A 13,656-nucleotide genomic window follows, 5' to 3' on the forward strand; every position below is an offset into this window, starting at 1 on the left:
TCTTACATCTTGGATATGAGGTAAGCATGTCAGTGTCCATTGATGCCTTTGGGTTATAGACTCTAGATTTAATGGGTAGCAATCTTTGGATAAAGAGAGAAGAGTATAAGAAGTTTGAGAAGAAAAAGTACTGATTAACTTATTAATACTAACGACTAACATTTAAATAGAATTTTATATGTGCCAAATACTGTGCCATGCAACCTTGTACGTTGCCTCAGGTGGACTTCAAGGTACCCCCAATTTACAGAAAAGGAATCTGAGGTATAGGCTGTGATTTATGGTGAAATAACATAGCTTCACTCAGTGGCCTATACTCCTAATTTCTACATTACACTATTTACTTTAAACTATTATTAAAAAGAATTTATTGTTGCTTAGAATGATCATATATATGCACGTAATATATACATTCATTCATACACACATACACCCATTACACACACACGATAGAATTGTATGCAATATATGGATTTCTCTTTTTAAATATTCTTGTTCTGTGAGTTACACCATTTAGTCAGTATTTTGCAGTAGCAAAAGCACAGGCTTTGGAGACCATCTGCTATGCAATGTACTCACTATGGGATCTCAAGAAAGTCACTCCAATTCCTTTCTTCCTTTCTTTTTTTTAAATGGAGATACTAGCATCAACTTCTCAGGGCTGCCTTAAGGATTAGAGCCAATATAATGAAGTACCTGGCAAATAGTGGATATTATGAAATGCTAACTATAAACTTTTAGACTCAGGAGAAGACCATGGAACAAGATGTTAGACATACATGATGCTAGGAATGCTTCATATAGTATATATGTTGACACTTCGACTCAGTTTTCAATTTTTAAACCTGTTTCCTTAATGATTTCTAACTCCTTTTTCCAAAGATTTCTAAATTCACAGTCACTTTTGAATGACATTTTCAGGAAAGAGAAAATTATCTCTGTTATTCTGTTGGCCACAGGAATAATGACTTTCTGTTAATCAGTTAATTTTGCTGGAAATTTTTTTTTTATTATTTCTACAGTGACAATGTGCTCAGGATTCTCTTTCCATTAAACTATCACTATACCTTGGTTCTCCAATTATTATAATGGATTTCTGTGTTTAATGCTCCCCCTTGGCATATATCACCTTCTCCAGGAAGCCATCCTCCTTTTGTAGTTGCATAACACTGTGTACTTTCTATGGCTAATTATTATCTTCTGCTTTGTATTATAGTGACATGTATATATCTTACCTTTACTATAAAGTTGGAAATTTTCCAGTGATAGGGTCTCTGTAATTCATCCAGCACTCAAAAAATAGTGTCTGGAATAAAATAGCTGTTCAATAAATATTAGTTGAATGCTGTCTGCTTAGATCATTTCTTTAATAAGCTGATGGTTCAAACTGTGAAGATACTCATTATGGCTCCACATCATTTGTCTTTTTTCAAAATCAAGTATCTATTGAGCTCAGTCAGTGCCAATCTACCCAGCTGGATTCACTTCCTTCTAATGGGCTGCATGCCTTCTTTATTCTAACCATCTGCTCGTTCTCAATAACCCTATAATCAATACAATGTGATGCCTATCATATGTATGCCTAGAACTTGGGCCAGGCAACCTCTCCTAACATTTAATTATGCTGTGCTTGTAGCTATTAATTATCACTAGAAAACTCTATGCTATTTATTATATCTTTCAATTACTTATTTGATTTTTAAAATGATATCCATGACTAACTTGGACCAAAAACATTTTTTTTTCATGTAAAAATATACCAGCTCAAATGTCCATTTTTATTGGGAAGTCTTTCTAAACTAAATTAAGGCTTGGTGAGCTCAAATGTCCATTTTTATTGGGAAGTCTTTCTAAACTAAATTATGGCTTGGTGATACCATTTTGGAACAAACTATTAAATCATTCACCTGTAATATGTACAAATATGTTTGAGCTGGTATTTGAAATATTAATCCTTAAATTCCTTAAAGGACAGTGAATATTTCCATTCACTGTACCTAAATAGTACATAACATAATGTCACATTCTGTAAACTAGTTAATAAAAATAATTGAATCAAATTAATAAAAGAAAAATAAGACTTTTACATTTTTTAATTAGTTATGTATATGGCCAAGGTATGTGGGACAGGGCAGAATTAGGGCTCACTCTGCTAATTCTGTTTTTTTTTAATGGACAATTTTTAAAAAAATTTTATTGGAGTATAGTTGATTTACAGTGTTGTGTTAGTTTCATGTGTACAGCAAAGTGAATGTTATACATATACATACATCCACTCTTTTAGATTCTTTTCCCATATAGGCCATTACAGAGTGTTGAGTAGAGTTCCCTGTACTATACAGCAGGTCCTTATTAGTTATCTATTTTATATATACTAGCGTGTATATCTCAATCCTAATCTCCCAACTTATCTCTCCCCCCTCACCCCCTGGTAACCATAGTTTGTTTTCTACATGCTTATTCTTATAAATGCCGTTTTTTTAGGAATCTAGCACTGCAGTGCAGTACAATTGCCAAATGCATCTTCTGAGTCCAGCTGGTCCTGAAAGAATTTATTTGAATAACTTGGCTAATTTCAAAACTATTATTTAATTTTTCAGTAACTTCTTAATTCTTACTATTGGGTTGGCCAAAAAGTTCCTTCGGTTTTTAAGTAAAAATAAAAGACATTTGTCATTTTCACCGAGCACTTTACTGAACAACGTATTCATAGTTTTATTCCACTATCTTCTTCCATTTTTCAGGCAATTTCATCATTCCGTCTTAACAAAACTTTTTATCTTTTTGAGCAAAGAACTCTTCCAGGTACCTTTTACAGTCTTCCAGGGAATTGAAATTTTTTCCGTAAGAGGAATTTTGTAAAGACTGAAATAAATGGAAATCCGAAGGTGCAATAACTGGTGAATACAGCGGACGAATCAGAACTTCCCAGCCAAGCTGTAACAGTTTTTGCCTGGTCATCAAAGACACATGCAGTCTTGCGTTTCCTGATGGAAGATTATGCGTTTTCTGTTTACTAATTCCAGATGCTTTTCGTCAAGTGCTGCTTTCAGTTGGTCTAATTGGGAACAGTTCTTGGAATTACTTGTTTGGTTTTCCGGAAGGAGCTCATAATAGAGGACTCCCTTCCAATCCCACCATATACACAACATCACCTTCTTTGGATGAAGACCAGCCTTTGGTGTGGTTGATGGTGGTTCATCTCACTTGCCCCACGATCTCTTCCGTTCCACATTATTGTATAGTATCCACTTTTCATCACCCATCACAATTTGTTTTAAAAAAGGAATATTTTCATTATGTTTAAGTAGAAAATCGCATGCAAAAATACGGTCAAGAAGGTTTTTTTTGCTTATGTGTAAACCAAACATCAAGCAATTAACATAACCAAGGTGGTGCAAATGATTTTCAACGCTTGATTTGGATATTTTGAGTATGTCGGCTATCTCCCATGTGGTTTAACATTGATTGTTCTCAATTAATGTCTTGATTTGATCACTATCAACTTCAACTGGTCTACCTGACTGTGGAGCGTCATCCAGCAAGAAATCTCCAGCACGAAACTTTGCAAACCACTTTTGACACGTTCGATCAGTCACAGAACCTTCACCATACACTGCACATATCTTTTTTTGTGTTTCAGTTGCATTTTTACCTTTCTTGAAATAATAAAGCATAATATGCTGAAAGTGTTGCTTTTTTCTTCCATCTTCAATATTAAAATAGCTATACAAAAATTCACCAATTTTTAAAATTTAATTTTTTTATACAGTTGTTTCTTATTACTTATCTATTTTATACATATTAGTGTATATATGTCAATCCCAATCTCCCAATTCATCCCACCACCACCACCACCACCACCACCACCCCACCCCCCGCTTTCCCCCTTTGGTGTCCATACATTTGTTCTCTACATCTGTGTCTCTATTTCTGCCTTGCAAACCAGTTCATCTGTACCATTTTTCTAGATTCCACATATATGTGTTAATATACGATATTTGTTTTTCTCTTTCTGACTTACTTCACTCTGTATGACAGTATCTAGGTCCATCCACGTCTCCACAAATGCCCCAATTTCGTTCCTTTTTATGGCTGAGTAATATTCCGTTGTATATATGTACCACATCTTCTTTATCCATTCGTCTGTCAATGGGCATTTAGGTTGCTTCCATGACCTGGCTATTGTAAATAGTGTTGCAATGAACATTTGGGTGCATGTGTCTTTTTGAATTATGGTTTTCTCAGGGTATATGCCCAGTAGTGGGATTGCTGGGTCATATGGTAATTCTATTTTTAGTTTTTTAAGGAACCTCCCTACTGTTCTCCATAGTGGCTGTATCAATTTACATTCCCACCAACAGTGCTGGAGGGTTCCCTTTTCTCCACACCCTCTCCAGCATTTGTTGTTTGTAGATTTTCTGATGATGCCCATTCTAACCAGTGTTAGGTGATACCTCATTGTAGTTTTGATTTGCATTTCTCTAATAATCAATGATGTTGAGCGGCTTTTCATGTGCCTCTTGGCCATCTGTATGTCTTCTTTGGAGAAATGTCTATTTAGGCTTTCTGCCCATTTTTTGATTGGGTTATTTGTTTTTTTTTTAATATTGAGCAGCATGAGCTGTTTATATATTTTGCAGATTAATCCTTTGTCCATTGATTCATTTGCAAATATTTTCTCCCATTCTGAGGGTAAAAATTCACCACTTTTGATAAGTTTTTTTTTTTTTTTAATGCACGCTATTACAGCTGCCACAATACAGTCTAACAAAGTTGTTTTGAATGAAGTTAAAGATAACTAAGTGCTACTAGAGTCATCTTACAGAAAAAATATGAACGAGCTGTTTGGCCAACCCAATACATCAAGTCAGATTTCTCAAAACAATTATACTTTCATTGGAAATAGTTTCAAGGTCCATCTAATCTCTAGAGAATCCCTGTGACCTCTAAGACCTGTTCCCTTAGAACCCAAAATTAATCCCAGTGTCATGAAATTGGCACTTCCTACTCAGTAATATTAGAAGGAATCTCTGGCATTCACAGCAGAAGCATTAACAACGCATTACCTTTTAACATCCTGTCAGAAGCTTCTAAAGGAAAGACTAAAGAAGCAAGGATAAGAGTTCCAAATCTTGGAAAAGGGGAATTGCAACACAAAACTCATTCAAGTAAAATGTAAAACTTTCAAGTGTTTGGATGAACTAAGCATTTGGATGTTTGAATCGGGGTAGAGGCTAAAATTTTCTGAGTAACCAACATGGTTAAGACACTATATATGAGATAAGTCAAGGGAGGCACAGAGAGATTATGTGCTCAGTTGGCAAGTGAGAGAAGAGGGTTGGGGCTCCTCTAGACATCTGACAGCTAGAGGAAGAAGCAGAAGTTCCAGTAGGGGTTCAAGAGGCTTAATGCAGGCTTGGGCATACAAGCAGAGGCAAAAGAGGAATGAAAGTAGTGTAGAGAGAAGGAATTCGCTAGGTGCCTGCGTGCCAGGACAGGATACAATAAACAAGTATGAGAAAGCCCTGTTTTTATAGCAAAGCCAGGCTTAGAAAACAGGAGGCATTACCTACTTCATGGAGGAAGAGCGCATTTCCAGTGGATGGGACAGGAGAAAGGACAGGCTTGATGCTGACAAACAGTACAAACGATGTCAGATCCTTTCTGTTCTGCCAGACTTAGTGAGACCCAGAATGCCCAAGGAGGGAGAGATAGGGAAAGTTGCTGCATATGCTTTTCCTCTTGTGTTCCTCTGCATAACTCCCATCCTTCAGATCTTACCTCAGTTGTACTTCTCAGGTCTACCTTCTCTGATTTCTCTGACTACAACTCCTCATAACACAATATAATTCTTCTTCATGACACTTTTCATAATTATAATTTTACATGTATTTGTATATTTGATTACCTTTCCCCAGTAAACCTGAGAGTAGAGACACATGATGTTTTCATTCCTTTTTGTATTATCAGCATCTAGCAGAGTGCTAGTCTACTACTAGCAGGCACAACAACTATTTGTTAAACATAGGAAAGAAGGAAGGCAGGAAGGGAAGGAGGAAGGGAGGGGGGTGACTGGGTTAGGGGGTCATCCAAAAGGACAGTAAAAGTATGAAAAGGAGAGACTAGGGATGCAATAACAATTTACAAACTACCCAACTCTGCTTAGAGTTGCCTTTATTTACTGTCAATTCTTTATGGTCAAATAAAAAGCTATGGCAGACCACATCTTTGTCCTGGGCAGCTACACATGTGAACCACTTAAGGTGAACATTGCTGTACTACCATTGGACTTTATGATGCATATCAACAATGCTGTACACAATTAGAGATAATGGCTATTTGTTTCTTTGGAGATTTTAAACCTATCATGATAGCTCTGTGTTTGATTAAGTTGGACTTTGAAAATGGCTTACATCCCATTTCACTCAAATTGACATTCAATGGTTTACTAAGTGCCAGGCACTAGGGACAAGACAAGGTCTCCACCCTCAAGAGTTATAATAAAGGGCATCTTTGAAAATTGTTGATATACCAGCACTTCATTAGTCCTAGGCCAAATGTATTCACCATAAATTATAGGACATTAATCCATTTTTTTCATGTCATTAGAAGTGATTGAAAATTTCCAGTTTCATTAGTCAAATTAGCAAAGAATAAAAGAATAGAATCTGTATTCTCTAAAGAATCTCCTTCCATTTTATCATTGTTGCTAGTTAGACCACAATAGCCACTCTAATTTATTTCAAAGTTTCATGTTGCTAGTTAGACTACAATAGCAACTCTAATTTATTTCAAAGTTTCAATGTCAGGCATTGAGCTTACATATATTAACATTTAATTCCCAAATGAAGACAAAGACCTTATTTTTTTTTTTCACATCTCTATCCTCAGGACCACCATAGACACAAGAAGATGAATGGTAAATATTTGTCAAAAGAATGGATATGTAAACAAATGGAGAGTGGGAACAATTCATGTATTGTTCAAACCTGCCACCTTTAGGCAATCCAATTTTTGTTTTTAGGAACTATAAATTGAACAACACACCCTGGTGAATTTCACACTAAGTGTATAGAATAATAAGACAATAGAGCTGAAAACAACCGCAAAAGAGACCTCATTTTATACATGTATTCACTGGTTGACCTTGGCAAATGACTTAACCTTTCTGGATCATAAATTTTATTAACCATATGAGAGTGATAATTATAACTTTCTTGAAAATGAACAAAGAGTTCCTAGCATTGTGTCTGGCTCTCGGTATATGGTGGATGCTGTTATTCTATTTGATACCATTTTGTGAGTGCACAAATTTTGTAATTATTACTTTTGTTTTAGGAAGTTAAATATCAAGACTATTTTAATGCTGTGCATTCTGTGGCAAATATAACCCCCAAAATCAGTATATTGGGGCAAACTGGACTTCCTATGATGATAAAAGAAAGACTAACCCAAAAGTCAAGCACAGTATAGACCCAAAAGAAAAAAAAGTAGATAGGGGGAGTTTCAAGCATTATTAAAAGCATGACCTGTAGCACCACAAGAAAGAATTCAAACCAACTTTTAAAAAACACATTCGGGGATTTTATAGAAAATTGTTAGAGTAAGAATTATGATCATCTTTGAACAATGACATAAGTATCACCAAGATATGAAGACCACAAGGACACTTGGCAGCATTTCAGCTGAATGCCACAATGCACCCTGCCTGCTTTATCTGCTATATTTTTCTCCTTAGCACTAATACTACCTCACATCCCACTTGTTTTGCATGTTTCTTTCTTGCATCTCTTCTGACTAGAACATAGCTCCATGAAGGCAGGTATTTTCATCTGTTTTTTTCTTTTTTTAATTGCCAAATTACCTGAGACACAGATGGTGCTCAATACTTAAGTGTGGCTTTGAATAAATGAAGGCAGAAATTGAGGCCCAGTGAGATTAAATATCTTATGTTTAGTTGGTGAGTGGCTGAACAGGTTGAAGTATCAGGACTTGCAGACACTCTTCCAGGGCTCTTTGCAGCTCTCTAAGCTCTCTCTTTTCTGAAAGTTTTGTCTTCCTTTCTCTTAGCAACTGGGAGAGTGAGCAGTATTTCTGAACTATGTAAATAATCTCTATCCATCTTTTGAGGGTTTCTAGCACATTTTATTCAAGGTGCTTCTAGAACTCCCATTATAAAGGGAAAATAGATTTTTTTCAAAACTCCACAACATTGGAGACTCTACATGAAAAAAATTGCTAGTTCATAGCAGTGAAACAATAATTCCATTAGCCTGAGTCTGACTTGTAAAGCACTTTAAAGATAGACCACGGGCTTCCCTGGTGGCGCAGTGGTTGAGAATCTGCCTGCCAATACAGGGGACACAGGTTCGAGTCCTGGTCTGGGAAGATCCCACATGCCGTGGAGCAACTAGGCCCGTGAGCCACAACTACTGAGCCTGCGCGTCTGGAGCTTGTGCTCCGTAACAAGAGAGGCCACGACAGTGAGAGGCCCACGCACCGCGATGAAGAGTTGCCCCCACTCACCGCAACTAGAGAAAGCCCTCGCACAGAAACGAAGACCCAACACAGACATAAATAAATAAATAAATAAATAAATAAATAAATAATTATGGAAAAAAAAAAGATAGACCACAAGAAGCCTAGTTTCTAATCAGTTGAATTCTTCTTTAAAAGTAAAATGTGACTTCTTCCTTCAAAGTAAGGGCTGAGCTGAGCCAACACCCTGTTTAAGGAAATTGAATTGGGAAGTCAAAATTTAGGGTCTCTCCTAAATAGTCAAAGGATGAGGAGGAGAGTAATGCGGGAGCCACAAGAAGACAAAGTAATAATGATCAGACTCTTCGGCTTTTTTTCCTGAGGGAGTATATTTTACAATCTGTAATTTTTTTACTAAACAACTATTAAATGGAGAGAAGTATACACATGTTTTCAGATATGCAAGAGTTCAAAAAATTTAATTACCACATACCTAGACTAGGGTGCTATCTGGAGAGTTATTTCTACAAAATAAGTAAACCAAAAAAGTAAACCAAAAAAGAGGGAAAACATGGTTCCAGGAAACAGTGGTTCCATTCAGGAGCCGCAAAGGGATATCCGGGCTGACAGTATCCAGCAAACCTAGATAGTAATCAGCTTAAATTGGGGCAGGAGGACAGAGGCTCCTGGAAGGAAGTTACTCAAGGAAAAAGCACGTTTGATAGGGTATGTAATATGATCACGTTTAAAATAAAATGAGGCCATGATAAAGGCAAAAGGCACAAGAAAAAGTGAAAGACAATTAGAAACTCCAAGGGAACAAAAATGGTATATGAGGAAGAAAATATAATCATAGTACATTAACTGGTTCCATATAAATGATATTTACTTATTAACAGTATACGTTTTAGAATTTTAGAATTCTCCATGAGACAAAGATTTAATCATGGTGATAACTGAATAGATTATAAATACTATACATCTCATAAAAGTAAGAAGTTTATAATTTGTGAAGAGGAAGAGGGAAGGAGAGCTGAAAGTGGATTACAGATGCCAACATTGCCATCTTACCAAGTGGGGAATAAAAAGAGATTGTAGCTGATGAAAAAAGAAACAGGGGTTTCCCTGGTGGCACAGTGGTTGAGAATCTGCCTGCCAATGCAGGGGACACGGGTTCGAGCCCTGGTCTGGGAGGATCCCACATGCCGTGGAGCAACTGGGCCCATGAGCCACAATTACTGAGCCTGTGGGTCTGGAGCCTGTGCTCTGCAACAAGAGAGGCCCACACACCGCGATGAAGAATGGCCCCCGCTTGCCACAACTAGAGAAAGCCCTTGCACAGAAACGAAGACGCAACACAGCCATAAATTTAAAATAATAATAATAATAATAATAATAATCTCCTTCATTTAAAAAAACAAAGAAACAAAGGTTGGGAGATTGGGATTGACACATAACACTACTATATGTAAAACAGATAACTAATAAAAACCTACAGTATAGCACAGGGAACTCTACTTGATACTCTGTAATGACCTAGATGGGAAAAGAATCTAAAAAAGAGTGGGTATATGTATATGTATAACAGATTAACTTTGCTGTCAGCAGAAAATAACACAACACTGTAAATCAACTATACTCCAATAAAAACTAACTTAAAAAAAGAAACAACGGTGTAATAATATTAAATTTAAAAGATAACTATCGAGAAACTAAACATATTAATATAAATATATTTGGAAGATGAAGCATGATATCTAAAATGGACAAATCAAGAAAACAAAAGAATTAAAAGTGGTTATAAATAGACGTCAAAATTGTGGGTGAGGGGGAGTGGATCAGAAGAGAGTTACTTTTTATTATAAACCTTTTATATTATTTGATTTTCTTAAAACAATGCACTGTTACTTTAATGGAAAAAAATTCAAGCAGAAGTGGAGAATTGGCTCTTGGTTCAGTCAAATTTTAAATTCCTTTGCAAAGAAACTCCTCTGTCTCATTAGAAAAGTCCAAATCCCAAGGATGTCCACTCTCACCACTATTATTCAACATAGTTTTGGAAGTCCTAGCCACAGCAATCAGAGAAGAAAAAGAAATAAAAGGAATACAAATTGGAAAAGAAGAAATAAAACTGTCACTGCAGATGACATGATACTATACATAGAGAATCCTAAAGATGCCATCAGAAAACTACTAGAGCTAATCAATGAATTTGGCAAAGTTTCAGGATACAAAATTAATGCACAGAAATCTCCTGCATTCCTATACACTAACAAAGAAAGATCAGAAAGAGAAATTAAGGAAACAATCCCATTCACCACTGCAGCAGAAAGAATAAAATACCTAGGAATAAACCTACCTAAGGAGGTAAAAGACCTGTATTCAGAAAACTATAGGACACTGATGAAAGAAATCAAAGATGACACAAACAGATGGAGAGATATACCATGTTCTTAGATTGGAAGAATCAATATTGTGAAAATGACTATTCTACCCAAAGCAATCTACAGTTTCAGTGCAATCCCTATCAAATTACCAATGGCATTTTTTACAGAACTAGAACAAAAAATCTTAAAATTTGTATGGAGACACAAAAGACTCCAAATAGCCAAAGCAATCTTGAGGGAACAAAATGGAGCTGGAGGAATCAGGCTTCCTGACTTCAGACTATACTGCAAAGCTACAGTAATCAAGACAATATGGTACCAGTACAAAAATAGAAATATAGATCAATGGAACAGGGTAGAAAGCCCAGAGATAAACCCATGCACCTATGGTCAACTAATCTATGACAAAGCAGGCAAGCATATACAATGGAGAAAGGACAGTCTCTTCAATAAGTGGTGCTGGGAAAACTGGACAGCTACATGTGAAAGAATGAACACCCTAACACCATACACAAAAATAAACTCAAAATGAATTAAAGACCTAAATGTAAGACCGGACACTATAAAACTCTTAGAGGAAAACATAGGAAGAACAGTCTTCGACATAAATCATGCAAGATCTTTTTTGACCCACCTCCTAGGGTAATGGAAATAAAAACAAAAGGGACCTAATAAAACTTAAAAGCTTTTGCACAGCAAAGAAAACCATAAACAAGACGAAAATACAACCTTCAGAATGGGAGAAAATATTTGCAAATGAATCAACAAAGGATTAATCTCCAAAATATATAAACAGCTCATGCTGCTCGATATTAAAAAAAAACAAACAACCTAATCAAAAAATGGGCAGAAGACCTAAATAGACATTTCTCCAAAGAAGACATACAGATGGCCAAGAGGCACATGAAAAGCTGCTCAACATCACTAATTATTAGAGAAATGCAAATCAAAACTACAATGAGGTATAACCTAACACCGGTTAGAATGGGCATCACCAAAATATCTAGAAACAATAATTGCTGGATAGGGTGTGGAGAAAAGGGAACCCTCTTGCACTGTTAGTGGGAATGTAAACCAATACAGCCACTGTGTAGAACAGTATGGAAGTTCCTTTAAAAACTAAAAATAGAACTACCATATGACCCAGCAATCCCACTCCTGAGCATATACCCTGAGAAAAACATAATTCAAAAAGACACATGCACCCCAATGTTCATTGCAGCACTATTTACAATAGCCAGGTCATGGAAGCAACTTAGATGCCCATCAGCAGATAATGGATAAAGATGTGGTACATATATACAATGGAATATTACTCAGCCATAAAAAAGAATTAAATTGGGTCATTTGTAGAGACATGGATGGACCTAGAGACTGTCATACAGAGTGAAGTAAGTCAGAAAGAGAAAAACAAATATCATATATTAACGCGTATATGTGGAATCTAGAAAAATGGTACAGATGAACTGGCTTGCAAGGCAGAAATAGAGACACAGATGTAGAGAACAAACTTATGGACACCAAAGGGGGAAAGCAGTGGAGAGTGGTGGTGGTGGGAGATTGGGATTGACATATATACACTAATATGTATAAAATAGATAACTAATAAGAACCTGCTGTATAAAAATAAATAAATAAAATTCAGGGGAAAAAAAGTCCAAATCTGTTCTACAAATGCACTTTTGGAAGTTATTATTAAAGGGGGAGTTTTTGAGTATTACCGTATTTCTTGGAAAGATATGGCCACAGGCTACAAACTCAAATAATTTTGGAAACCTAAGAGGAAATGAGGTAGGTGAAGGTAAGAAAATAGTTTTGTGTTTTTTTTGTAACTCTGAACTCAAAAGTAATGAACTATAATGAACTACAATGACTTGGCTGGTTATAGGTTGTTTCAGTGCTGATGACAGTTTAGAAGTGAACAAAAAGAAAATGCAAAGTTAATATCCCTTGCCTTCTCCCAACCTCAAGATTTTAGCAGCTGGAGTTTCACATTGTTCAGCAGAAATGTTTAACACAAGCATCTGGGATTCATTCTGTTGCTCTTTATAAGGATAGTCTTTATTTAAAATACTAACCTTCTTTTAAAGACTACTTCAGAAGAAATGAATGTTCCCTCCTTCCCATTTCCTGCCAACACTCCATTTCAATGTTCAGCCTGCTCTAGGAAATTGAAAAGAACTCCCTTCTTACATCAGAAATATCTCTTCATTCCATATGCAAAAGCTTCAGGATAGTCCCCAGGGTGAACAGCATCTCCAGGATCCTCAAACCCACTTCCAGATGGAGCCCCCAAGGTAGACAAGTAGATCCAGGCTCCCAACCCCTTTCCAGATGACAGCCTCCAGAAAGATGAGTGTGGCAGAGACCTAACCCTCTGATTCCAAATGTGGGTCACAGAACACGTGGATAAGTTGTAACATCTTCTCTCCCTACCATATGTAATTCACTAAGGGAGAAAGCCTTCTGATCCCTTTCCAGCAACCATCCACATTAAGTCTCCAGGGAGCTAAGTCTCCAGAGATTGAAGGCTTCTTGTTTTCTCAACTCTTTTCTCTCTTCCTATTTTCCATCCTCAATTGAAAAAGATAATGCTGTTCCTCACCTGGGTCAAGGTGCTTATCTCTGGGCACACTTTGGGGATTCGGTTATTCTGAAGGTCTAGAGTCTTCAAGCCAGGCAGTTTTTCTAACATTGAGGGCATCTTTGTCATGTTCTTTCCATTTAAGGTAACAATTTTAGTGCTTTTACCACCCTTCAGTGCTCTTATTAACAACCTTTCAGCCAT

General features: G+C 36.4%; 1 protein-coding gene across 2 annotated transcripts in view; it reads right to left on the minus strand.

The window, feature by feature from the left end:
- The window catches only part of LRRC69 (leucine rich repeat containing 69), a 98,859-nt gene extending 85,203 nt beyond the window's left edge, over positions 1-13,656 (minus strand). For both annotated transcript variants that reach the window (XM_028165296.1, XM_007177492.1), the window contains exon 1: positions 13,474-13,656. In XM_028165296.1, coding sequence (XP_028021097.1) covers positions 13,474-13,656 — 183 coding nt within the window. The remainder of the gene's footprint in view (positions 1-13,473) is intronic.

The sequence above is a fragment of the Balaenoptera acutorostrata genome, chromosome 17 (assembly GCF_949987535.1).
Source record: "Balaenoptera acutorostrata chromosome 17, mBalAcu1.1, whole genome shotgun sequence".
Classification (NCBI taxonomy): domain Eukaryota; kingdom Metazoa; phylum Chordata; class Mammalia; order Artiodactyla; family Balaenopteridae; genus Balaenoptera; species Balaenoptera acutorostrata.